Source organism: Peromyscus californicus, unplaced genomic scaffold (genome assembly GCF_007827085.1).
Source record: "Peromyscus californicus insignis strain IS unplaced genomic scaffold, ASM782708v3 Scaffold_6__1_contigs__length_162567912, whole genome shotgun sequence".
Taxonomy (NCBI): domain Eukaryota; kingdom Metazoa; phylum Chordata; class Mammalia; order Rodentia; family Cricetidae; genus Peromyscus; species Peromyscus californicus.
In genome coordinates this window covers 159,170,648-159,198,323 of record NW_026294584.1, presented here as the reverse complement: position 1 = coordinate 159,198,323, position 27,676 = coordinate 159,170,648, and the positions used below count along the sequence as shown (strand labels likewise).

General features: G+C 47.6%; 2 protein-coding genes across 7 annotated transcripts in view; both read right to left on the bottom strand.

Annotated features, from left to right (window-relative positions):
* Bmal2 (basic helix-loop-helix ARNT like 2) overlaps nucleotides 1-17,358 on the bottom strand; it is a 49,200-nt gene extending 31,842 nt beyond the window's left edge. The window contains exons 1-3 of one of the 2 annotated variants that reach the window (XM_052720580.1): nucleotides 17,231-17,358; nucleotides 7,551-7,698; nucleotides 2,936-3,093 (exon numbers count right to left, since the gene is read on the bottom strand). In XM_052720580.1, coding sequence (XP_052576540.1) covers nucleotides 2,936-3,093; nucleotides 7,551-7,698; nucleotides 17,231-17,288 — 364 coding nt within the window. In that variant the 5' untranslated portion in view covers nucleotides 17,289-17,358. The remainder of the gene's footprint in view (nucleotides 1-2,935; nucleotides 3,094-7,550; nucleotides 7,699-17,230) is intronic. The other variant, XM_052720581.1, reaches the window with a different exon arrangement.
* A 6,445-nt stretch (nucleotides 17,359-23,803) lies between these two features.
* The window catches only part of Stk38l (serine/threonine kinase 38 like), a 71,074-nt gene continuing 67,201 nt past the window's right edge, over nucleotides 23,804-27,676 (bottom strand). For all 5 annotated transcript variants that reach the window (XM_052719771.1, XM_052719773.1, XM_052719774.1 and 2 more), the window contains 2 exons: nucleotides 26,975-27,066; nucleotides 23,804-26,864 (listed from right to left, as the gene is read on the bottom strand). In XM_052719771.1, the coding sequence (XP_052575731.1) occupies nucleotides 26,737-26,864; nucleotides 26,975-27,066 (220 nt within the window). In that variant the 3' untranslated portion in view covers nucleotides 23,804-26,736. The remainder of the gene's footprint in view (nucleotides 26,865-26,974; nucleotides 27,067-27,676) is intronic.

Below are 27,676 nucleotides of genomic sequence, written 5' to 3'. Positions count from 1 at the left end.
TTAGTTCAGAGCTCATTACATTAAAAAGAAACAACTAGAAAGTTGGCAAAAAGCTAAGGAGTTCATCAGGGCAAAGCTTGGGTCATGTTTGGCCTGTGACAAGAAAAGGACAGAAGCCACATCCTCAAAACATCCAACCCTAGGGCTGAAGCCAGGACCTGGGGAGGGATAAGGATGTAGTCTGGGGACAAGACAGGCCTTGGCCAGTGACACATGTCAATGGAACACACCTCAAAAGTGAGTTAGGTCGGCCGGGCGGTGGTGGCGCTCGCCTTTAATCCCAGCACTTGGGAGGCAGAGCCAGGCGGATCTCTGTGAGTTCGAGGCCAGCCTGGACTACCAAGTGAGTTCCAGGAAAGGCGCAAAGCTACACAGAGAAACCCTGTCTCGAAAAACCAAAAAAAAAAAAAGTGAGTTAGGAACCCAGACAGGGGAGCTCCGAACCAGGAAAGTGAGCGAGGGTATCGTAGAGACAGAACAGGGCTGTCTAGGCAGGCAGGCCTGAGGCTGTGGGGAAACTGGCCACATATGGGGATACTAGGGACTTAAGAACATGCTTTTAGAGGCTGGAGAGATGGCTCAGTGGTTAAGAGTATGGACTGCTCTCGCAAAGGACCCGTTTGGTCCCTAGCAACTACATTGGGTGGCTCACAGCTGCCTATAACTCTAGCTCCAAGGGGTCCAACCCTCTCTTTTGGTCTCTGCTCGCATTTTACACACACACACACACACACACACACACACACACACACACTCTCTCAAATTTTTTAAGTTAAAAATTTTTTTTTGTTTGTTTGTTTTAAGCAGGTGTGGTGGCGCACGCCTTTAATCCCAGTACTTAGAAGGCAGAGGCAGGTGGATCCCTGAGTTCAAGGCCAGCCTGGTCTACAGAGCAAGTTCCAGGAAACACTGTACTGAAAAGCCAAATAACGATAATAGTAATACTGATAACAATAAGCTATTAGAGCTGGCTATCAGGAGCATGCACATAATTTTAGCACCCAGGACACAGAGATAGGAGAGGTGGAAGTTCAAAACCAGCCTTGCTACATATTGAATTCAAGGTCCAAATGAAAGCCTGTTGCAATAACACAAAAACAAATTAGGGCTGGAGAGATGGCTCAGAGGTTAAAAGCACTGAGTGCTCTTCCAGAGGTCCTGAGTTCAATTCCCAGCAACCACATGGTGGCTCACAGTCATTTATAATGAGATCTGGTGCCCTCTTCTGGCGTGCAGGGATATATACAGGCAGAACTTTGTATACATAATATATCAATAAATTAAAACAAAAAACAAATGAACTAAGAAGTGTTTGAAACATTTATGGGGATGAAACCATTTTCATGCCATCCAAGCCCTTGATTAATTTTTCAGTAATCGGGTGTATTTTACCAGGCACTGAGTGGAGGTACGGGACAGGGGGACATTTGTTCTTGGCTTCCTTAGTTTGAAAATAACTGCTGAGCAGTAGGGGCAAAAACATCTCATCAGCCCTTACAGTAATTCACCTGGGACCCAAATAACACAGTCCACAGGCTGCCCTCTGACTGTGTGTCTAGAACACAATCCACAGGCCGCCCTCTGACTATGTGTCTAGAACACAATCCACAGGCCGCCCTCTGACTGTGTGTCTAGAACACAATCCACAGGCCGCCCTCTGAGGGTCGGTATCTAAGATTTTGCAGAATAAGTTTGGCTGTGCTGGGAGAAGCACCCTGAAGCACAGACCCGAGTGTCTTGAGCGAGTCGCTAATGTGTTGACTGACTCAGGCTTGGTCAGGCTGTGTGGACAAGCAGCTGGCCACATGGTGGCTGAGAACGGCCACGACACCATATACTTCTGCTCCAGGAATGGCTATGGATTTAGAGAACGTCTCCCCTGCTGAGTTCCCATAGTTCATTTCAGCACATACACACCTCTGCCACACTAGGAGCTTTTTTGTTACATATTGAAACATTTATTTATTTGTGTGTATGGACGGGTCGGTTCCTTCCTCCTACCATGTGGGTCCCGGGGACCAAACTCAGGTTGTCACGCTTGTTGACAAGCATCTTTACCTGCTGAGCCATCTCACTGTCCCCACACCCAGGTGACAATGACCTCACTGTGGGTCTGCCCCCCCCCCCCCCCCCCCCCCCCCCCCCCAGTCAACAGCGACATCCTTCCAGAGGGCAGAGACTTGGGCTCATTCTCTCTCTCTCTCTCTCTCTCTCTCTCTCTCTCTCTCTCTCTCTCTCTCTCTCTCCTTTCCCCAGTACAGAATAAGTTTATAGCTAGTGTTCAATTCATGTGTGTTGAATTAGTTGACTGACTCACGGTTTCTCATGGCTTCGCTAATGTGAAGGTGCTTGGGTAATCTCTGGGATGGAATCAAATGACCTCGGTGGAGCCTAAAAGTTTTTGTTGCTAAAGACTCAAGAGAATTCCAAGTAACTTACGCAAGCTTCAGGAGTGGGTAAAAGAGACTTTCATTTCTCAACAGACTGATGGAACCCAGATCTCCAAGCACAGAAAAGGAAGTCCCAGACAGCTCTGCTCTCTCTCTCCAGCAACCACTGCCTGGTAAAGTTGCTCTGTGGTCCCTGATCTCTGAAATCCTTGCTCTGTGCTTGGCTTTACAGGTGGAGATATAAACAGGAACCACAAGGCGGCAGTGTGCATCATTTTATACTTTGCTTTGAGACAAGGTCTCAGGTAGCCCTTGAATTCCCTATGTGACCAAGGATGGCCTTGAGCTCCTAATCTGCCTGTCTCCACCTCCATCCGAGGTTTTTGGTGTCTGGCAGAATATCTGCTCACATGAAAACAAGGGGTATAATCCTGCGTGGGTGCGGTAAGGTGGACAGACATATCAAAGCCAGGACCCACCACAGAGTGACAGAGTGCTGCTCTGATATAGAGACGATGCCCAGCCTGGAGCAGCCCTCGTCTTACCTCTCAGGGACCTCAAGTACTGCACCGCCCTCCTCAGAACACTGAGCTTGTCCAGTTTTGGGGTTGCAGGGCTGAGTGGAGGGATCATAGATGACAGCTCCTGAATCAGATGGTTCATCTTGTCTCTCCGCCGCTTTTCCATCTGGCTGTGCGCTTCCCTGGGAGGGAGGAAGAACCTCCTTGGCTAATGCTCACCCTGTCGCCCAGAGGCACTTGAGGGTGTGGAGCCCTCCACACTCAGGATGCTCTTCCTCAAGGCTGCATTACGTGAGACACCAGAGCTTCTGGGAAAAGTGCTTGTAAAAGCATCTTACCTCCACCACGTCCAACGGCTTTGACCATGAACTTCCTAAGCTAGGACATCTGTGGTCGGAGGGCTGTGGTCTCCTTTCCCCCTCCCTCCTGTGGAACAGACCTGACATTCGCATAGCTGTCATCCTCATTCCCACCCAGCTCCTGACTACGTCTAGAAAGTGCTAGAGCCCTGCTCGGAAGACACCGCTGCGAATTCTAGTCCTGTCGCTGACTCAGTCTTCCGTTTCCACCTGGTCCTCCGAAAGCCCACGGTTTCCACTGAAGTTTCTCCATGTTTAAAATCATGGTGGCCCAAGCCTGTAATCTCCACATTTTGGAGACTGGTGCAGGAAAACAACTGCAAGTTCAAGGTCTATGCATCCAGACCCTGTCTTCAAAGCACAAACCAAGGATAAGCCCACGCTTCTACCCACCATCCTAGGAAGGTTTTTATAATTTCTATTTCAATTACTACTATTTATTATCACCATCACCACCATCATCACACCATCACCAACATCAACACCATCATCATCTTCACCACCATCATCAACACCATCATCATCACCATCACCATCATCACCACCACCACCACCACCACCACCATCATCATCGTCACCACTATCATGGTGCATGCCACAGCACACAGACGGAGTTCAGTCGACACCTCTATGGAGTCGGGTCACTTCCCACTTTTCATGGGTTCTGAGGCTGGATCTCAGGTAGGTTGTCAGGCTCGTGAGGTCTCTACCCCTGAGCATCCCACTAGCTTGGAGGTCTTCCTTCACCCGTGGCTTCTGTATTCCCTCCTGCTCCTCGTCCTCCTTGGTTCTCCATGCCCAGCTCAGCACATAGACAATTTACTCAGCTTCCCTTCTCCTCAAAGATTGGTGTCATCAGATCCCCGGCTCAGTGCCTGTCTCCCCAGTGCAGAGCACCCTAGGAGAACGCACCCCTTCCCAAGGCTCTGCACGGCTCCCTGACTATGTACTATAAAAATGTTTCTCATCCCGCCCCACTCCAGCCTTTGGAAGCAGACTTGTCCCTGAATGCTCCCCACTGCAACTAAAGAAATTCCAAGCCAAATGCATCCCCACATCTGCCTCCTTCAGTCTCCTTCCCCCACTCCTGCGTGCTCTTCCCTCCATGTGGTGGGCCTTGACTGGCGGCACACACACGGAGATTCATTCTCAACCTGTTCTTTTCCTCAAAGGGTCAAACAGCCTTGAGGCTCAGTAGAGTCTAGTTTTTATAATATTCCACAATCAAGAGGTGTCCTCTTCAGCCACCATCAGCCTCACTCTGGGGCCCTCCACTGCTCCCAAAGCCTTTTAAACCAAGCTTCCTTCTAATGTTTCCTCAGCTGGTCTATGCTACACACTTCCAGAAATACCATTCAGCAGTCCTCACCCATTGATATTGCTCTCCATTCAAAACACAATGTGTCTCATCGATTTCTCAGCCTCTTACTCTCCAGATGTCACAGAGTAGGGTTTCTTGTTTTTGTTTTGTTTTGTTTTTGAGGGCTAGAGAAATGGCTCAGTGGTTAAGAGCATTGCTGTTCTTAGAGAGGATTTGAGTTTAGTTTCTAGCATCCACAGGTGACTCATAACTGCCTGCAACTCCAGTTCCAGGGGATCTGACACCCTCTTCTGGCCTCTGTGGGAACTGCACACATGTGGTGCACATACATACATGTGTGTATACATATATGTACATCTTTTTTAAAAGATTTTATTATTTGTTTCTCTCTCTCTCTCTCTCTCTCTCTCTCTCTCTCTCTCTCTCTCTCTCTCTCCCCCGTGTGTGTGTGTGTGTGTGTGTGTGTGTGTGTGTGTGTGTGTGTGTGTGTGTGTGTTGGAGGGGGTGCCCATGGAGGCCAGAAGAGGGTATCAGATTCCTTGGAGCTGGAATTACAAGCAGCTGTGAGTCACTTGTGGGTGCTGGGATTCAAACTCAGGTCCTCTGAAAGAGCAACAAGTGTTCTTAAATGCTGAGACATCTCTTTAGCCCCATATAGTAGGTTCTTAATAAATGTTGAATGATCACCTAGCACAGGATCTTGGCCACAGTTCCTTTGAGAGAATCAACTATCCACCCAAAGCCAACAGTGCCATAAGAAAATGACAGTTCTCATGGGGTCTTTACAAGTGTTACACAATCTGGGGCTGTGGGAACAAAACTGCTCACATGTCACCCTAAGTGACCTATTACACATACCCAGCACGTAGCAAGAACTATACTTTGAAAAATCATGGAAAATGGTGGGAGCAAAGGAGAACCAGGCCAGGGCAAACCTCTGAGGAGCACAATGAGCAAAGCCTGCTTCCTTCACACACTGCACCCTCTTCATGGAGCAGGGAGACCAGGCGGATTACCTTGCCTGCTGCCACTGAGCGCCGCTACTTCTATTCTTGTTGAAATAGATGGATAAAGGGGCTCTGGGGAAGGTTTCCCCATTGTTTCTGTCATGAACTCTGACCTGGAAGGAAGGAGGCCTTGGGTCATCCCTGCAATGGTAAAGCTCATCGTCACCCGATAGGATTTGGAATTACCTAGGAGACACACCTTCAGGTATGTCTATGAGACTACTCCTAGAGGCTTAACAGGGGAATGAAAACCCTCCCTGAATTATGGAGTTTAAAGCCAGCCTAAGCTACAAGTCCTACAGAATGAGTTCCAGCTTAGGTAGTGTTACATACAGAAATTATGCCTCAAAAAGCAAAAAAAGACCACCACCCTCCACACAAAAAAATAAACATAGTAAGAACTATCATTTGTTACCAACTAATAACTCAAGATGGAGGTGACTGTCCTTGGCAGCTGCTCTCCTGCCCTACATCTTGTTAATGAGGAGAGAAATGGCGGTACAGACAGCCAAATCAGGAGGAAACCTCCCAGGCATGTGCAATTGGCCTGGGAAGTACTTTGAGGCTTATGGTTGAATCACAAATCACACCAGTGCCATTGTCCTGGGGATCAAAGCTAAAAGATGAAGGATCTTTGTGAGAACTGACTTAAAAAGATCTAGAAGGCTTATTTGTATTCTCCTCTCTAACTCAGAATGTAGCAGGAATCTTAAAAGTTCTTATTAATAAAATCAAACCCGGAGCCAAGTATTGGGGGTGAACACTGCAAGATCAGAGAGACAGAACAAGCCACAGCTAACCTCACCTGGCCAACTTCTCCGCTGGTCTTGTTTCCTCAGACTGGAAGCTTCTGTGTCCTCATCCCAATGGCTCTCAGCTAAACTGTTGCTCGAAAGCCTGAAGCTTAACCAGCCAAACGCTTAACCAGCCAAATGCTTAACCAGCCAAATGCTTCTACTTTCTGGTCTTCACACCTTATATATCTTTCCTTTCTACCGTCACTCCCTGGGATTAAAGGCTCGCTTTCTGGGATTAAAGGCGTGAGTCACCATGCTTGGCTGTATCCTTGAACACATGGATTTCTGCCTCTGGAATGCTAGGATTAAAGGCGTGTGCTACCACTGCCTAACCTCTATGTTTAATATTGTGGCTGTTCTGTCTCTGACCCCAGATAAGTTTACTAGGGTGAACAATATTTTGGGGAACACAATACCACCACACTCAGAACTTTCAGGTATGGTGGGAAACTGTCCCCAGCTTTCCCACTCACATACAGTGCCATCCTAAGATCTGTCCCAAACAATTTTACTGTATAATCCTAGCTTTGGGGGAGTAATAAAAGAATCTCAGGCTACAGGATGCATAAGTGGGTGGGGGACAGGCTGAAGTGTGGCTCAGTGGTGGAGCTCCTGCCTAGAGTCCTCCAGTGAGGATCTGGGGTGTGGCTCAGAAATGCAAATCTTGCCCAGCACACTTAGGGGCCTGGGTTTATTCCCAGCAACACAAAAACACACAAGCAAGTAATAAGGGTATCATCTCGTTATCTACCTGGCTTAGTAACTATGGAAACAAGAGCTTCATATGATTAAACTGACCACAGATCACCAAGGCCTGGTTATTCTGTAACTGGCGAGTTGGGTGGTCAGTGAAGTGACCAGAAGCCAAACATGCATGAATGTTTTGCTCTTGGTGGAGTATGTTGGTGAGGAAGGAGGGGGGCTGTGACCATGAGCATTACGTATTGATACTGATTGTGCACCAACATCTCCTTCAGATTCTAGCTGAGCCTCCTGGACATCCATCATCACCAGCCCTGGAAGGCAAGGTCAGTGACAGGTAGAGGTAGGCAGTGACCAGCTGCTTTGCTGCTACAGACTTAGAAATAAAGATGTAAGCACGGTCTCCTTTTGCTGACTGACAGATTTCATGGAGTTAGAAGAAGACACACTTACTGGGCCGGCTCTGAATCACTTCCTTTGCGTTTCCTTGGAAACTCCATTATAAGAGAGCTGACAGGTCCAAGAGCTGTGAGTTTTGTCCCTGGGCTCATGTGACTAGAAACCGTAAGGGCAAGGCTCTGGCTCTCTATCAGCCCTCTACCTGTGAATGAGAAAGCACAGAAAGACACTTTCATCTAATGCATTATCACATCACAATTAAAAAGTAGTTCTGTCTTGATATCTAAAAACTCAGCTTAGAAAAACATGACAGGAGGAGAGATTATTTAGAGAATTCAAATATTAGTTTGAAATATGGGTGTTCATCCATCTTTGAGAGTTTATTGTCCTCATCTGACTGTAAAAGACGGTAAAACAAGTGTATGGAGGGCATGAAGCCCAGAGGCAGCCAGAACAGAGGGAGCTAGGGATACCGGGAAACGGCAGCAAGGTCAGAGAAATGGCAGCCTTGCTTCCTAGCTCTGAAATACACGGCTGTGATTGGCTGTGCCAACTGAGGGCTGACTGAGAGCACCTGCCTAGCAATGCATGGGGCCATGGGTTCCACCCTCAGTACCACAAAACCCAACAATGAAAATAGACAGGTTTCATATTGTGGTAATATCCACCAATCAATTAATACTGAAAAATACAGACCAAGGTTCCTTAAAGAGGACAAGGGGGAGAAAAGGAGGTAGTCCCATCATTTCCCATGACTCTGGTAGAAGTAAAAATTGTTGTAAATGTTTAGAAGGCAATCTGGAACATCGTATGGAGGGCCATGGCACATCCCCGAGTCAGCATCCATCCCTTTGACTGACCCTGAAACGTCAGAGATACACAAAGACTTTCCTCCTACAAATTCATCAAAATCTTTCAACCATGGTTGAGTGTAACTCAAACACCTCTAACCCCAGCTCTCAGAAGACAGCACCAGGGAGGTCACAAGTTTGAGGCCAGCCTGGGCTACAGGAAATCCCATCTGACAATCAACTTTCGGACCAGATCCTCTACATCCTTGGATAAGCCACAGGACCAAAGAAAAGTCAAAATCAGGCAACGTGTGTGAGCCAAGTGGGGCTGTCACATCCTGGACAGTGGGAGGAAGTGAGGACAGACCCTCACTCGGCATCTTTGATGCTGAGCATCAGGAGGGCAAAAGATGTGTCCAGGACTGCACCGGAGTCTGCTTCACTGATCTCATTTCTCACTGACTTGGGCCTTCCCTCCCATTCCACACCACCAGTGTGGTGTGCAAGCCGCTTAGGAGCCAGTCCGTCAGAAACACACCAGGGCGCTTCATACACACTGGATTTGGTCAAGTACTTCAAAAGAGGCCAAGCCTACTGCCCTGTCCAGTGGCCTGTAGCCATGCCTAATTGTTTGTTATGGGAAGTGGAGCTAATTGGTGGCATGTTGGCGAACAGTCTTCACAGAATTCCTTCCTCAGCAATCTTAAACTTGCTCAGTGTATCCCTCTGCCTCAAGCACACCTTTAGCTAATTCTGCTTTTGTAACTCAATCTTCCCGAAGCAGACTTAGTAGATCCTGGGTAACATCACTTTATTACTCTCAGTCTCTCCCCAATCAGCCCACGGGCACTCACTGCCTCTGACACATGAGAAACAGGCAGAGAGGTGGAGAAACTCACAGTAACTGGGTATCTCTTGTTTGTTTTGCTGTGTCTGCTTGTTGACCACAGTTCTCAGCAACACAATCAAACAGCCTTTGTAGAAGCCACTAATTCTCATCACAGGTGCATTTATCAGCAAAGAAATGCTCCCAGGTAGACTGGAAGGGCCTGATTTAATCTGTCAAAGGGCCTGAGACACACCTGAGGCTTCCCTGGAGAACAAACCACCAGTGGACAGCAGCAGCAGAGCTGCTCGGCCAGCCTGTGGACAGTCCGCCCTGCAGGTAACAGACTAGCCTCTGTAGCTGCACCACTTTGCATGCCAATTCCCTGCTGACCAGTTTAAGAAGGCTCGCACACCTCTGCTCCTCCGGCTGCGCCCTGATACTCACACCTGCCCAACATCACTTGTCAGGGGAATTGTTCAGAATCCCTCAAAGTCATGGAGGCTGGCACTCCATTCCCCCTGCCAACAGACACGTTCCATTTTAAACATCAGCATGTCACAGAAATGGCACCATTGGAAGGACTGCAGGTATTGAAGAAATGCAATCCAAGGCCAGGCAAAAAGGTTACATGGTCTGGAGGCCAGATGGCCTGAGTTCAAGCTCTGGTTCAGCAGCCTTCCCCTCAGGCAATGAGCCTAAATTCTCAGCTCATGCATCTGGAGCACAGAATAAAACAGCACTGTCTACGCAGCTACTGTGGAGCCCGTGAGTAGAGCATGGGAGGTGTTTAGAACTTCCCATGAAAGCACAGCCTGAGTGTTCGCAAAGGGGAGATGCAGGGACAAACGCCGGTGATGACTGAGGGAACTGAGTCACGAGAAACCACTCAACTGTGACTCAGAATAGTCAGAGTAACACAAGCCCAAAGACTATCTCTCCGATGATGAATTTTAGAGAAAGCATTCCACCTAACCCCAGGACAGATGAGAGCAGGACAAAGCAGGTCCTCAGAACCTCAGAGAAGCACTCCAACCTGTCCCAGACCTGGTGAGCCCCACACTGAAGAATGGAGGCATGGCAGGGCACCTCAGCAGGGTTTCCCCGAGCAGCTGCTTCACAGGAGAAACCCACAAATCAAGTTCCCTCAGGTTCTGAGTGAACAGAGGCCACTGCAGACCACTGCAGGCCACTGCAGGCCACTGGGATAATTAATGTTAGTGAATCGGGCCCCAGTGGCCACGCCGGGTTCAGAACCCATGAAGGATTGCTCTACCATGCCATTAAACTTCAGAGGCAGGAGAGGGACTCCTCAGTGCTCATAAAAACAATTGCATGACTTTTCAAAAATAATCAATTATTATCAAAATACGAAGGAGCCTGAAGAGAAGAAAACGAAACCTCCACCATCTGAACAGTGGGAATCTTTTTGTGTTTTGTTTTGTTTTGAGATAGGATCTTGTGTACAGCAAAACTTGACCTTGACCATGAACTTGAAATCCTCTTGCCTCAGCCTGCTGAGTTCTGCACCCGCCGGTGTGTGCTTGCGGGTCTGAGTCACCAAACCCAGCATAATAAACACTTTAAAAGCAATGAAATAACCTTATCATTTACATACTTAATACCACTGTTACTATAGTAACAGTGATGCCCAGAATCTAAAATTATTGTCAGCTCCTAGAGAAATCAATAACAAATCATTTCTAAATCTTTCTCTAAATAGCTTGCCCTCAAAGCATTTTAAAGTCTGAGGTGTGGATTTGTTGCCCCCTTTCCACCAGACCCTTTGCTTCCTGTCACATGGCCTAGAGGTAACTGTGGTAACTGTGTAAATGAAGTAATAAGGACCAGACAGAGGACGCGGTGGGTAAAAGCACCTGCTGCAGCAGCCTGAGATGTGAGTTTGATCCCTGGAACCGTCAGTGAAGAATCGACTCTTGAAAGTTATCCTCTGACCCCTACAAGTGTGCCATGGCACACACACACACACAAAATAAATAAATACACTAATTAAAATTTTAAAAAAGAAGTGCTAACACTTTAAGGGAATGTTAAGTGCTAACATTTAGGGAACCCTGAAGCACCATGACACAAAGAAGCTGGGTCTGGTCTCTTCTCTAAGTCAGTGTGGTTGCCTGGGAGACCTGTAAAGCAGTGGTAGCCCAGTCCTGTTTGTCTCCATGGCAATACAAATGTAACTCAAACAGGAAGTCTAATTCTCCAACCAAGGAGCTGGTACACATCCAGAGAGTGAAAGCTGACCCAGGGGCAGGGGGTCTTAGGTGGAATATTTCATCAGACCACCCCTAGGGCCCCAACCATCTTCTGTACCTTTAGATGTCTACAAAGTACTCAATCAATGTCAACTGCATTTACTGCATACTAGCTTCAAACACCTGACCCGCCAGATGTGGTGATCACAGTATTTGGGGGGCGGGGTCAGGAGGATCTGGAGTTCAAGGCCAAGCTGGGTTACATTATGAGTTCCAGGACAGTCCAAAAAATCTAGTGAGATCCTTTTGAATAAGAAGAAATGAGGGGGTGGGGTAGGGAACTGGTGCCTATTGTGTATATATGTGTTCAGGTACATTTGTGTTTGGAGGCCAGAGGACAACCTCAGGTGTCCTCAGGCAACATCACCTCTTCTTGAGACAGTGTCTCTAGTCTGGAACTCGCCAAGTTCGCTAGGCTGGTTGACTGAGCCCTTGGGAGTGTCCTGGTTCTGCATCCTCAGCACCTTCCTTCAGGCCTGGCTTTCCCCCATGAGTTCTGCGATCAAAGTCCTCACACTTGCAAGCACTGACTGGACCACTCTCCTGTCCCCAGATCTGTATTCCTATGAAAGACACCCATAGCTCGGACATCTCTCTGAGCACATCAGTACAGGGTCCCTAACAGCCTTCTACTACAAAATCTAGATGAAGATGAGTTGTGATGCTTATGGTGATTTTGTTCATAAATACTTAGGGCTTTCTGATTTGTTTCCTGTTTGAGAAAAGATATCTCTGAATAGCCCAGAGCAGCGTTTGAACTCACCATGTAACCTAGCTTAGGCTCAAACTTGTAGTAATCCCCCTGCTTCTTGAATGCTAAGATTGCAGATGTAATTGAGCACCCCCTGTTCTGAAGTAACCTGTCAGCCAAACAGCCTCTGGCCCGAAACTGATACAGGAACATCTGATATCACAGAGGGGGGTTTCCACTGGACTTCTCCCACATCAGGAGCACACCCTGAAGGCCTGGGCTCCTTGTTATAAGCCTTCATTATGTGTTTATATTAGAAGTCAAGGCTGAGGGCCTCAGCTCTGTCTACAGAGTGCCACGGGAAGGGTCTTTGAGAACCAGGGGTTTGTTTTTTCCATTTTTCCTGGCGTGTGCCCAGACCCTAGAACCACACAAGGAAGGCAGAAGTGATGGCCACAGTGAGCCAGTGTGATGCGGATAGACAGGGAGCGGCGAACTAAGTAATTCTGAGAATGCTTTTGAAAGACAGAGTGTGAGGTAGCTTGAAAGTCACAAGGAGCCGCTTCCTCAGAAAACCAAAGAGAATGAGAGAAGGTCACCCGGCCCACCCTCGGCGAGGGGCACTCCTCTGCTTTCCCGCCTTCTCCCTCAGCCCCAGGTTCAGCTCACTCCCCTTCCATGGTGATGAATATGCTGCTGCCAACCAGGAACCACAAAATAAAAGATGCATGTGTTTTCATTCTGGAAAAACCTCTGCCCCTCAAATGGACTTTCTGGTGAACTGTCCACATGGCCAGGGGAGCTAACACCACACATTGAGGCAACCTCAGCAACTTGGCCTTCCTTTTCCAGATTCTACTCAAATCAAAGAATCCAAGTGTCACATCCTCCGGTCACCTGCCATTCTCCACTTTTGTTTCTACTCTGTCCCCTGAAAGACGTACCACCGCTTCTGAGAGACACTCACCCACGAATACTAAAGTGCTCCCTCTTCATAAATTAGACAATGTCCCCCCAGTTTTGAGAGGGGGCCTCATTCTCAGTGGTCAGCCTGTTATTTGTTTGTTTGTTAACACAATGCAATGTTGCAGCCCGTTTCGGTTGTGGTTTGAGTGTGAACGGTCTCCCACTGGCTCATGTGCTTGAACACTTAGTGCCCAGGGGGTGGCGCTGTTTAGAAGATTGCGGAACCCTGGGAGGTGGAGCCTCCCTGGGAAGCGGTTCACTGTGGGAGGGCCTTCCAGTCTGCTCCCTGCTTCTGTGGACACAGGTGACCAGTAGGCCTCACTCTTCTGTTGCCATGTCTTCTCCACTGTGGAGGGCTGTATCCCCTCGAACTGAGAGCCAGCAGAAACCTGCTTCTGAGTCACTTCTGTGACACATTCATAAGGAGAAAAGTCAGGCACGTAACCTCTCACCCACTAAGCCACTGCTGACCTCACCAGAACTCGGGTTTCCACCATCTGTTGGTCTAGTCAACAGTGAGCACTCGGTGGGTCCTGTATGAATGAGTCAGCCCTGCGCACACCTTAAGCAAAGTCCCATTTAAGAGCTACAGTCTCCACTAGGCACTTAATAGGAGAAGGGATCAGAGATGGGAAGGACGGGGAAGGACCAGCTCCGCTCTCCCAGGACCAGCAGGCTGAGGGCAGAGTCTTGACACCAACACAAACAACACGGACAAACAGACAAGAATGCTCCCAGAGACAAAACACTGCGGTGTGAAAATGGGAATTAGGGAGGGCTTTTGTGATAGAGACAATGTCCTGGGAAAAGGTCACGAGGAAAAAGGGAAGTAAGTATGTGTGGAAGTCAGACTACTCCACAGTTTGTCATCATTACCTCCATGAACTGCCACCACCTGCTATCAGGGATTTTTTAGTCCAATTTTATAAATAAGGAAGCTGGAGCTCAGAGAAACTAAAAAATTTGGCCAAAATCACACAGCTGGCAAACAATGATTCTCCTAAACAGATCTCCACCATAAACGAATAGGAAAGAAATGATGCTTGTGGCCCAGGATTCAAGTCTGATAAGATTCCATAGGCCTTGGGAATGGATCTCCTGGTGAGACATGAGCTTGACAGGCACAAGGTCCTGGGTTTGATCCGCAGCACCACCACACACACACCACCTACTCTGAAAAAAATACCCAACAGGTTCTACAAAACCGTGTGTGTTTTGTGTATGAATGTTTTGCCTGTATGGATGTATATGTACCACATGTGTGCCCTCTGTGACCACAGAGGCCAGCAGAGGGCATCCAACTGCCTGGATCAGGAGTTACAGATGGTTGTGAGCTACCACGTGGGTGCTGGGAACTGAACTCAGGCCCTCTGCAGGAACAGCCAGTGCTCTAACCACTGAGCCTTCTCTCTAACCCCTTACCATGCACCTCAATCTCACCTAATCCTAATCAAGCAGAAGTTCCCATTGTCCCCATCTTACAGAGGAGGTGCTAGATGCTGAAACTGGGGAGGAGCAGGGGACAGATCGACGGACACTAGGGCAGGAAGAACCTTACAGGGCAGGCAGGCAGGTACTCAGCTCCCCCAGCCATGCAGGCTAACACCGAGTCCCTGGTAATGCTGAGCCGGTTCAGGGGCTGACTAATGACCTAGATCCCATGCACAGGAGAAACTCAAGCTTTCGCCATGCTGAGAGCACCAAGCCCATCCTGGATTAGCTTGTGTGAGGCATTCCTGGAAGAAACTACCAAGAACACAGGCCAGGAACAACAGCTTATGCAAAGCAGGATGGGACACCAGTTGGGTTTCTGAGTCATGAACATGAATTTAAGCCAGGACAGTTGCGGGCCCTCTCCCTAGCTCCAAAGGTTCTGGAACCATCTTCCAGGACGGCAAACAGCCACTGGGCAGCAGGCTTAATCTCAGCATTTACCCCACAAGCTGGTCTCATAAAATGGTAAGTGAGCAAACAATTATGTTTGACTCCACCTTACTTTTTGTGGACACCTTCAAAACAGCCCTGCAGTTAAGCTTTTTTGTTTTCACACCATGCTAGCCCAACTGTGTGCTGTTGGGCTGTCACCAGCTGCAGCATTTTTTAGAGTTTTGTTTTCCCATGAGCACCCAGCTCCAAATGGAAGGACGTGCAGGTAAAAATAGCATGGCCCTGGAGTCTGATATAAAGACCTGTTTTGTTTTGGGTTTTCATTATCAATTTTCGCTTTCTTGTAACCAGATAAGCCCAACTATCCACAGTGTAGTGTTGTTCAAATCTTTTTTTTTTTTTTTTTTGGTTTTTAGAGACAGGGTTTCTCTGTGTAGCTTTGCGCCTTTCCTGGAACTCACTTGGTAGCCCAGGCTGGCCTCGAACTCACAGAGATCCGCCTGGCTCTGCCTCCCGAGTGCTGGGATTAAAGGCGTGCGCCACCACCGCCCGGCCAATGTTGTTCAAATCTTAAATGGTCTTATAATAATAATAAAAAAAAAAACTGAGCCAGATATTGGGGTGAAATCTGAAGATCAGAGAAGAACAAGCCACAGCCACCTCACCTCGCCAACTCCTCAGCTGATCCTGTTTCCACGAATCCTCAGACTGAAAGCCTCTGAGTCCTCACCCCTGGGGGTCTCAGCTGAACTGCCTTTTTCCTGTTTCCTCACGCCTTATATACCTTTCTCCGCCCAGCCATGTCACTTCCTGGGATTAAAGGCCTGTGTGCTTCCCAGTGCTGGGATTAAAGGCGTGTGCCACCACTGCCTGGCTCTGTTTCCAGTGTGGCCTTGAACTCACAGAGCTCCACACAGATCTCTGCCTCCAGAGTGATAGGATTAAGGGTGTGTGCCATCACTGTCTGGCCTCTATGTCTAATCTAGTGATTGGCTCTGTCCTCTGATCCTCAGGCAAGCTTTATTAGGATACACAATACATCACTTCAGTGTAGCCAAACTGTCACCACACTTAGATGATTCTTGCGTAGTGGGGTGGACAAGTGTCCTTAAACTAAAGGGTATGTTTAGTTGATGTTCATGGAGACTCCTGAGACCTAGACAAAGCATGCCAAACGCCTTTGTAGCTTGTAATCTTCACAGCGGCGAACTGCAGAGGCTGAGGTAGTTACTACTCCATTTTACAGGGAGGAAGCTGAGGTGCCCAGAGGAGAGGGAAGCAGAGCTCAGAGCGAGGAGGGATCCTCTTATCAACCAAACGGCTTTCGGGCTTTGAGCACCGTGTAGAAAGGGCACACAAGCCTTTGAGAGGCCACAGACAGAAATCCCCACCGTTTGTTAAAATTACACCCGTTGAGTTGAGACAAGCTTAAAGCCAGCACTTGGGACGCAAGTCCGGGTCGAGATGGTCTTACAGTAACTTCCAGGCCAGCCAAGGGCTACACGCAAGGAATCAATCCGTCAGTCAGCCAGTCGACCAAAATAACTGCGGCCTGACTTTTGAGACTGTTTTTACTTACTTTTTTTTTTTTTTTTTCCTCCTGCCTACCACCTGCCTTAAGTAACAGCTTTTTACGATTATCCTCTGTGAAGTAATGGCCACAGGAGTCTCCCAGGGAAGACTCCTCCAAGTTTTATCACTGAGAGCAAGAGAGGACAAATGAGACAAAACTCCCAACAAGACCCGCAAAAACGAAAAGGAGCAAGCTGAGGTTACAGCGCTGGCCTGGAGTCCTGGGGTTCGATCCCTGGCGGGGAAGATAAGGGGACTGTTCCCCCACCCCCACCCCAGTCCACTGCTCGCTTTGCTACCGAGGCTGTGATGAGATGGCGAGGGTACCCCCTCTCCCCACGCTCCCCAGGAGGGACTTGGCCACTGGGACGCAACGAGGGCCTCCGGCAGCACCCTGGAACCCGCTGCTTCTTCCAGAGAGGAGCAAGCCTGAGCCGCTGGTTGCAGGGCACGCCATGCGACTGTGCACACAGCTCACCCTCTGTAGGGCGCCGCCGGGACCCGACCCCACACCCGGGACTCAGTCCCCAAGGCGGTGCACCTGCGGGGGACCCACCGCCTTGACCCATTGCCATCAGATGAGAAAGACCCTGGCGTAGCCATGCAGGAACCCCCAGCATGGGAGGGGGGTCCTGGCTTTGCCATCCGGGGACTCCCAGCATGGACTGGGGGTCCTGACTCGCCATCGGGGACCCCCGGCGATGTCGAGGTCTCCGCAAACCACTCACCCGGCACCTCAGCCCTGGCTGCCGCCATCGCGCGCCCCGCAGCCCCGCGACTCCCCATTCGACCCGGGCGCACCCGGAGCGGGGCGCGGGCTCAGCCACCGCAGCCCCGGCAGCCCTTGCCGGCCCGGGGCGGGACCAGGCTCCCGCACAGGCGGAGCCTCAGCCGACAGCCCCGAGCCAACGAGCTGCAGCCGGCACGCCCTGGGAGGCGGTGGGGCGCCATGGGAAGACTGGGGAGACCCCTGCGTGGTGCAAGAAGCGCCTAGCTGCGGACGTTCGGGTGTGGGTGTCAACAGCCGTCTCAGAGACTCCTCTAACAGTTAGGGTGTGGACAAAGGGATCCCCAATATGCTTCTGGTGGGAACCTAACTAATCCAGCCACTATGGAACTCATCATAGAGATGCCTTAAAACTAAAGTAGAGCATCTAGATGACCCGGCTACCGCCAAGTGAACACATCACGGAGCCACCGGAACATCCATGTTTACTGTAGCCCTCCTATGGCTAAGCTCTGCAACCAACCTGTGTCTGTCAACAGGTGAATGGGTAAATGTGGTACACACACAGTGGAACTCTATTCAACCACATCAAACAAGTTACGTTGTTTTCAGGAAAACAGACACAAGCGGAGATAATGGTACTGAATGAATGAAACCAGGCTTAGAAAAATATCGTGAATCTAGATTTCATGACGTGTATGTAGACAGTAAGACTGTCTACAGGACAAAGGGGACTGAGGCAGAGGCAAGAGAGCGGTCTGGGTACTTGGATAACAGTGTTCTAGGAACCCAGCGCTATGTGCAATGAATATACTCTATTAAAAAAAAAAGAGAGAGTATTTTGGCAAGGTCCTTCATAGATAACAGAGAGGAGATTAAGTCAGGTCTCCCCAAGAGTTTATCCCCTGCATGGCAGCCAGTGAACTTGCCCATGAGTCACCACAGGCCTCACTCCCCTGAAATGATGATTCATTTCTCCCAGAGCCTGAAAACAAAGGGAAAAATACAGCCACTCCCCCAAGACAGCAGGAAGCTGTGGGGCCAGGCCAGGCCAGGTTCCTGGGGCGACTGCCCTGTGTCCAGTGTCCTCCACCCCACTATCGGGTTTATATCCTATTCCTGTTTCCTTATGCCTGGAAGCTTTGCTTTCTTGCTAGACAAGGGGTTTGTTTTTTATTTCTTAAAAATGATAGCTGGGGTACACACTTGGAATCCTAGCACTTGGGAGGTAGGGGTCAAAGATTGAGTGGTGGTCAAGGTTATCTTTGGGTCAAGTCCATTTGGAGGCCAGCTTGGGTTGGGACTGTCTCAAATAAGCCCCAGAAGGTGTGGGGTGTGGGGAGGGCTGGGGATGTTGTTTAATCTTCAGAACCCCGTGAAACCATCATGGCGGTGCACATATGCAATCTCAGTGCCTGAGAGTTGAAAGCTGGATGATGGGGAGCTCAAGGTCACCCTCGGCCATACAGTGAGTTCAAGGCTGGCCAGGGCTGCATGAGATCCTGTCTTAAAGATAGAAGGTACTTTCTCACTTCTAGCCAGTAGTAGCCCTTACTTTCTCCTTGGGAAATTTCTGAGTAGATCTGAAACCAAATTTATAGAATCCTGGCTAGTTCTTTCTCATCAACATCAGTTGGTCCCCAGCTCAGAGCGCAAAAAGGGCTGTGTGTGCGCGTGTGCACAGTGGTGTGTGTGTGTGTGTGTGTGTGTGTGTGTGTGTGTGAGAGAGAGAGAGAGAGAGAGAGAGAGAGAGAGAGAGAGAGAGAGAGAGAGAGAGAGAGAGGCGGGGGGGGGGGGGGGGAGAGAGCATGTGTGCACCTGAAATAATACTTTTCCAGGTTTGGAGCTCTGAAAGCAGCCATGGTGTTCTGGTTCCCCCTAGAGCCGGAACCCTTGCTCACCCCAAGTGGGCAATCATTTTGTTTCACTGCTAAAGATCCTGTAAGATCAGCTTGCAAGGCACAGCCAGTATTCTTTTGCCCACCTGGGAAGAGCCGGCTTTACAACTATGAATGGGGCCTTTCCAACAACTGGGGTCAAACAGCAGCACAGTTAATTAAACCTAAGATATTTTCCAAGGCTCATAAAAACAACAACTATCCATTTTTGAGCTCTTAAGAGGTTGAAGAGAAACAGCCATACTAATAATCTTAGATGGCCTTTTCCTTCTGCTCCCAGCGGTAGTGCAGGAAGGAGTCTCTGGGGAGACTCCTGGGCTTGTGCCGAGAGTTGAGAGGACAGTGTGGAGAGCTGGAAGCACTAGTCTTTAGTCTGTCTACACTGACAGACACACTATGGGCTCTGGGGCAAAAAGATGGGCTTGGGTTTGACCTACGACAGGGAGGTATGGAAGACTGATGTGGGGTAATCCTCTCGTACACTGTAAAGATTTGTCACTCAAATTGGTATAATAGACAGCTGATTGGTCAGTAGCCAGGCAGGAAGTATAGGCGAGGTGACCAAACTAAGAATGCTGGGATGAAGAAGGGCAGTTAGGAGTCACCAGCCAGATTCCGAGGGAGCAGGAGATGAAGTGCCATGCAATGAAGGTACCACCCCACGGCAGAGCGCAAATAATATGCGGTAACTTACTACATAAGAGCTAGTTAGTTCGAACCCTGTATTGCTTGCTAACCTAAACAACTTCAGCAAAGCTTCAATGTTTTTGGAGTTGTTTTTATTAAAAGTCAAAACATTTTGGAACTGGTCGTCGTTACAAAGGAGGGCCACCCAGCGCTCACCGTGTGCTGGGCTCTGTGATGCTTCGGCCTTCACCTACTGCACACCACCTGTTCCTTTATACGGTTGTTCACACAATAACCAACTAGGAATGTATCACAAGCTCTGCAGTTTACCAGTGGCCTTTCTACAACGCAGTAGCCCCAAATCCAATGAGGAGAGTCTGGTCTCAGCTCCGCCCTACAGGTTCTGGTCGGAGGGTGAGACACACTCCAAGTTCTTTCAAATAAGCCCCAGCTGCTGAGTACTCTACTCCAGGATGCAGTACTTCGTTAAAAATTGAAATTCCCTACAGCTAGGTTGTGGGTAGAGGAAGGAGAGATTATTTCTCCAAGCAAGAGAACAATAAAATCCTGAGAAAACTGTAGTCAGGTACAGATGGGACAAAAATGATACAATCTGTCTGGTGACAAGGCTTAGTGGTTAAGAGCAACTCTGGCTCTTCCTGAGGACAGAAGTTAGGTTCTCAGCAGCCACCCTAGGCAGTTCATAACCACCTGCAAACTGCAGGAGGCCCGACGCCTTCTTCTGGTCTCTGAGGGCACTGCACTCTTACGTACAAACCTACATATCCAGTTTTAAGTTTTTCTTTTAATAGAATGAGGAAATCATCAAGAAGGGCTGTGTGTGTGTGTGTGTGTGTGTGTGTGTGTGTGTGTGTGTGTGTGTGTGTGTGTGACAGAGAGAGAGAGAGAGAGAGAGAGAGAGAGAGAGAGAGAGAGAGAGCAAGCACACATGTGCACCTGAAGTAATACAGTAATACTTTTCCAGGGTTTGGACACTCTGAAAGCAGCCATGGTGTCCAGGTTCCCCCTAAGGTAGAACTGTACAGAAAGGTCAGTTTTGCTTAAGACAATACTTTACCAGCAAGACCAAGTACAGGCAAAGCTAGGCCTAACAGCAGTCTCCCTTTCTGTTAGTTTCACCCTAGGGAAAGGACTTAACAGCCATCTTTGACCACAGATATTTCAATGAAAAGATTAGTGAACACCTTCCTTCCTAATTTAGACACAGCGCCTGAGTCAACAGTTAGACCACCCACCCCTGACTGGGTTGAGGAACTCTGTATTTGTTTATAACCACTTTAGAGGGAATGAGCCTTGGAGAACAGCAGCTGGGAAAGACAGGAGCACAAGAGGAAATATGAGACTCCAGGATTCCCCAGAGCACAGGAACCTGGGATCTGAGCGCCCAGTACAGTGGTTCTCGGTGCCCCAGTCTCACAGGTGGGTCAGGAGGGACAAGGAACCGGCCTGCAACTCACTGACCATGACAGACAGAAGTACAGTGCTGTAGACTAAAGACCATTGTTGTCCCCCCCTCCCCCCATCTGCCTTCTCCTTCAGGACAGGGTCTGTGTAACCCAGTTCAGGCTTGCAGAGCACATGTTTTAAGATTCTTAGAAGAATTTGGTTTCAGGAACCCATGGATGTGTAGTGAAGCCCACCCTGGTACCAGAACATGAATTGTATGTAAGTCAACCACCAGTCCAGGCACCAGTTAGTGTGGTGGTATTTTACTTGTACTGAAATGTGATTTTAATTGTATGTTAATAAATAAAGTTGTCTGGGGGTCAGAGCTATTAGAGCCATAGCAAGTGCATGGCGGCGGTGGCGCACGCCTTTAAGGACCTGGAGGGCGGTACATTCAGGCAGTGACGAGGCAGTCACATGTTTGGGTTTACAACCAATGAGAAGGCAGAACAGCTAGACTATATAAAGACACACACAGGAAGTAGGCCCCTTTTCGGAGAGCTCTCTTGGCTGAAGAGGATCCCTGAATCAGGAAGGGTGAGGCTCTTAGCTCTGACCTCTTGGCTTTCTTCTCTGAATCGGCTCTGTGTTTCTTATTTAATAAGACCGTTGGTTACATCTACAAGTTAGTTAACAGATAGTTGATACAATCACAGCTAGTAACACATGGGGGCATGTCAAGCATTTTTTTTTTTCTTTTTGATTTTTTGAGACAGGGTTTCTCTGTGTAGCTTTGCGCCTTTCCTGGATCTCGCTCTGTAGACCTGGCTGGCCTTAACTCACAAAGATCCGCCTGCCTCCCGAGTGCTGGGATTAAAGGCGTGCACCACCACCACCTGGCTCAGCAAAGCATTCTTATTATGCCTAATTATGTGCATGTGTGCCTGCAGATGCCAGTCATCTGATCCCCTGGAGTTTATAAGTGACTGTGAGCCACCTGGCATGCGTACTGAGACCCAAATTCAGATTCTCTGCGAGGGCAGTACTCACTCTTGAATGCTCAGTCATCTCTCAGCACCTCCAGGCTCTCTTAAAACCTTGAGCCTTCAAGCTGTATAAGGACTGACACTTAATTCTTTGAACCATCTAGCTCTCTCTGACCAAGGACAAAGCAACATGACAAAAGTCATAAAATGGAAGGGGCTCATATAGTTTGTGGTTTTTTTTTTTGATGAACTATCCTGGAAGAGAACTTGTGACCTTGTGTGATATGAGAGCATTTCCTTACTGGTGAAACCACTTACCTGCCTTGTGCCACCTGTGGTCATTCTTGTTCCCAAGTACTGTCATCTCACCCCTGTTTCCTCTGAGATTTTAAAAGCATAGGGGGATGATCTGCCAACAGAGCATGCTCTGTGTGTGCTTTGGAAGCAAAAAGTACTGGCATGGAGCTCTGAGTGTCTCGTGTCCTGGTGATTCCATTTCTTTGCAGAATAGTTTTAAACAGTGCGTCATATAAATCAAAGTGCGATTATAAATGGTAAGTTGTCTCACTAGACACTTTTGAGAGTTGGACTTAAGAGTTTACAAGTTTGTTCTCCTCAAACTCTGACCTCCAGTGTTCTCACAGTCTTACATCATTGAAATGGTGCACACTCGGTACTGTGGAGCACAGGAGGCTGAAGTGGTGCTGCCTAGGCCCAGGGGATTCTGCCTGGTTCTTTCTGGGCTCAGTGGCAATTCTGGAGTTGTGACTTCCATAGGAAGGGACACAGTGGGTAGTGGCTGAGTTGATTTTATCTCTGAACTCTGAGTATTTTCAGTTTACTGATGTACTCAGGTTCTGACTCACTGGAGAAGCTGCATATAAGATCTATGCCCCATAAGTCCTTAAAATGACAACTTACAAAGATGTATGTTTCCAGCTATGGATCTGAACAATTTTAAACCCAGACTTGTGGAGGCCCACAGAGGCTTCCTAGTAAGACCTTCTTGAGTCTGAGCCTGAGCTTGCTTTACCCAGCAGGGCTGCATAATGGAATGATTTTGCCAGGGGCGTGGTTACCAGGTGTTCTGAAGGGTCTACACTTGGCGGTACCTTGTGCTTTGATCTTGAAAATGGGGAGGTCTTTTGTCTCATGGCATTGCATAAAAAGCCCTTTGTAATAAACCTCGAGGAGACTGGGTACTGACCCAGGGCCCTCCCAAAGCTATCCTGTGTCTCTGTCTTTCTTATTGTCTCTTTCTATCTATCATTTCCTCATTCCTCTCTCTCCTTCCTAAGACCCCTTTGACAGGTCGTAGCTGGACTCTGGCAGACTCCCACACAGACTTGTTCAACTGTTTTGATTGTTTAAATATAATACGATTCAAACTCCAAATACTTAAACCTTTTCATGATGCTCTTCAGGTATAATAGCTATTTGGTAATTTCATTCAGAAAATAGTATTTAAGTTTTGGATAACACCAATCTGCAAACAACAAAACAAAAAAAGAAATCCCAACAGCAGAACTTTCAGAAACATGGTTTTTATTCTCGCTGTGCTTTCTTGCTGCCCAAGTCTTCGAAACGCTGGACTCTGAAGCTCGATGGTTCTGGACAACTGCTGAATTATATTGTTTTAAAAAAATAACTACAATACACTTTTATTTCTTTATTCCTTTTAAAGCAGCATTATTTGCTCACATTTTGTAATAAAAATCTAAAATATTTCTAGTAGTCCCAAGTGTCTTATATTTATTAAGTGTTGGCTTCATAAGATTTTCAGAAATAAGTGCACTTCTACAGAGAAAATTAATTTGAAATAAAATGAGAAATAATTGTGATCACAGCAAAACAGTTGCTTTTGAATTTTCTGAATTTTAACAACTCAAAGACAGAGTGTGTCAGGTAGCCAGGGACTCTTTTCTGATCGTCAAGTAACTTACTTGTAGACCGCCAAAAGACAGGTAGCCATTACTCTTGACAGCATAGACTGTCTAAAGGTGTTCTACAGCAAAACATCAAACATAAATATGCTTCAAAATATTTAAAAATGTACACCTTGTGCAAAGTTATGCATGTGTTAGAAAGCTATGCTGTTATAGGACTAAATGAGCCCCATCTTAAGCCTTAGCAACCGAAGAATCTTTTTTAATAGCCCACAGCTGGCATTTTCACTAAACTAACAGCTGATCAGTCACCTATGGCTAAGTGGTCACTGCTTCTTCTGGACAGCCTAGGGTTTTACACACCTGCAGACTTAGCTGTTAGCAACTGCTTTAACACAAAGGTTTTAATGAAAAAGTAAATGTCTGTATTAAAACAGGAAACCAATAAATCTGGATTATACACACTTTCTATATCCTTAGAAAAGCCCAAACCACATAATAAAACTTCCTTGATTCAAAATAGAGACTAGAGAAAATGTCACTATGCCCAGTGATTAGACAGACTTTTGTCACTTAAATTACATGATTCACCTGAGATACGGGGGTTATACAATGGAAAAGTCAGTCACAGGGGATCTTTGCAAATTATTTGCTTCATCTGAACCCTGACTCATATTTTTAGCTTCCAAGGGGCAGGCACAGTCCTTCATTGCCTTTAGATAGTAGCTTAAGAAAGGCTTTCATGACTAATCCCTGAAGACTGACTCGTGTTAACTCTAGCAAAGCAAACTTCTCAAACGCCCTCCACCACCAGGAAACCTGTTCCTCCTGGTCACAACAGGGAGGTCAAAGTGCTGTCCCTACATCACAGAAACGTAAGCTGGGTGGTTCTTCCTTACACTAGTCTAAACCTACCCTGTTACCAGGACTTGACAACACTGTCACCCTGTGGAAGACAGGTAGTTAATCACACCTGAGCTAGAGAACGCAGTGCTCTGCATCCAACCTAGTCACCCCCACACTAGTAAAATCCCATTCTATAGCTGGAGTCTCTGCTGCTAAATACCTCTGAAACAGGTGAGTTGGAGAAGCTCATACATCCGATATAAATTAAGGCAGTTAATTAAAGTCATCAGTGAGATGAGATATCCACTATGTCCAGTCTGCTTTCTCCAAACACTCAGTCACAGGATCAGGGTACAGTTAAGCCAGTAGACTAACAGGTGGAGAGTACTCACCAGACCCAGCAATTCACCAAAATACTTCAAGAGCTGATGGCCTTGATGAAAAAGGGGTCATCCAGCAGCAGTGTTATAAAAGCTTTTGGAAATTCGCACAAGGCATTGCTCAGTCCCCCCATGAGACATTCCTCCTAATAAATCCTCATTCCATCTCCATCACAGATGATAAACATTAGCCATTTGCTGAGAAGTTATTTCTCAACTACAACTTAGCACGTTGTTTTAGAGTCAAAATGCTGAGCAAGAAAAGGTGATGCAATCATCAGATAAATACCCGAGGAATCTGATGCTGACGTTTTCTGCCCAATCTCCAGTCACCCCCGCCCCTCCCCGGCCTGTACCCGCTTCCATTACTCCATTGTGGAATTCAACCACAGTGATGAACTAACCATGAACAGGGCTGGCCTGTTAAAAGTCTGTCACATGGAGTGTAGCACCCCCTGGAAAGTGGAATTCCACTCACCACTGACTGCCACTGTTCAGGATCTTTGGTTCATTGGAAAACAATGGCACTAAAGCTACCAAAGGAAACAAAGGTTACCAGCAATGACACACACTGACTTTGCAGAAAGCCAAAGTGAGTCACACTCTTGTTCTCCACGTGTCCATTGACAGGATCAGAAGTTTGACATTTAAAAAAATAGTTTAATAAAAATACACTATGTCTACAAGCAGCTTTCATGGTCATTTATGAAACTCAACTCACCATCACCCAGTTAAAATAATGCCTGTCCTCTTGTTAAAAAAGAAGTCCTTGGATCACAAGAAAAGTAACTGACATTTGCTCAAGGACAGTAGTCCATCTCCTTACGTGTGCAAAACAGTCGTCACTACTCAGAGCAGTCAGCCTGGGAGGATGCTGGAGTGAAGGTGAGACATGTTCTCACCCTGACAGAAGATCACCTTCCCTACCCCAGGGTCTGTGTGAGAGCCTGACAGGAAATTCTCATGTTGACGTCAGTGTCCTTCTCCTTAGGACCATTACAGAAACTGTCTTCACGTAGAGCCCACAGCATCCAAACCAACACGGCGAATGGTCTACAGCAGCTACAGATGCTTTTACTGATTCAAGACCCACGAGCTTTGCAGAGAAGCAGGGACACCAAGAGTGACCGACCTCAGGCTGCCATGGCGCTCAGTGCTACGCAGTTCTGGCTGGATTAGTGTTGCAGTTGGAAGCGCAGAACACGGGCAGAATGGACCTCAACATGCACATAGGCAGTGCAGTTAGGAGGGAATATCCGTTCCTTTTGTTCCAGTACCTTTGTATAATAAAGTCAATACAAATAATATTAAAAAAAAAAAAAAACCCTAGCGATTCCTATGGTCGTCTCAGAATCCACCCTGTTGAAGTTCCTCGGGCTGGTGAGCACCAGCATCCTGGGAGTGTTTGGGGTTGATGCCAAGCCAGCCTGGAGATGCAGCTACCTGAGTTCTGGCTGCGGGTGACTGTGACCATCCTTCATGATTTCCCAGCTTTCATGTACGTGGGGATGGAGCCGCGCTGAGTCAGCCCTTCAAACCTTTTATAGGTGTAATTGAGAAAAACCCAGTCTTTGGATTTGTAGTCGGGCTCTGTGGTGTTCGGCACTAGAAGGAGAGAAAAGTTAACTAAGGGCAAAGGGATTTCATTAGTGATACCTGTCACCTGTCACCTCACAGGTGACTGCAGCGTGGGACATGCTGGGAGCCTGTCTTACCTGGCTGTAAGATATCAGACTCGGGGAAGTCATCAAAGTTTGAGGTGTCGTCAATGCTCTTGATTTCTATAGGGATGGCTGCCGGCCTTTCCCTGAAAAAGGCAATTCATCATCCATGGTAAATTTTCTTGAACTCCTGCCCACCACTGCATGGGACAGGAAACCTAAGGGTGTCTGCTATGGATCTGAACAGTTAAGTGGATGTCAAGATAGCTGACTGTAATTTTTTACTAAAATGTTTGCATTTACTTGGAAGTTTTACACTTTTGCATGAAGACTTTCTCATGCTTTTTCCCCCTGTAGTACTGGAGACTGAACAACAGCTAGGCAAATAAATACTCTACCACTAAGATAGTCTCTTCATGCTATTTTTTGTTCAGGTGAAAAAACAAGACCCAGTGAAAGGAAAATTAGAAGAGAAGGAACTTGGGGTTTTTGTTTGTTTATTTTGAGACAGGTTTTTCTCTGTGTAACCTTGGCTATCCTGGAACTCACTCTTTGGCCAGGCTATCCTTGAACTCAAAGAGATCTGGCTGCCTCTACCTCCTAAGAGCTGGTGTATGCCACTACCCCCACTAAGAGAAGGCATTTTACTGAGATTTTATAGTGGTATTGAGTACGTGGGAAGCAGTGAGATCTATCTAAGTGAGTCAGGGCTACAATCTAGTGAAGATTACTGAACACAGACATCTATCTGCAAAA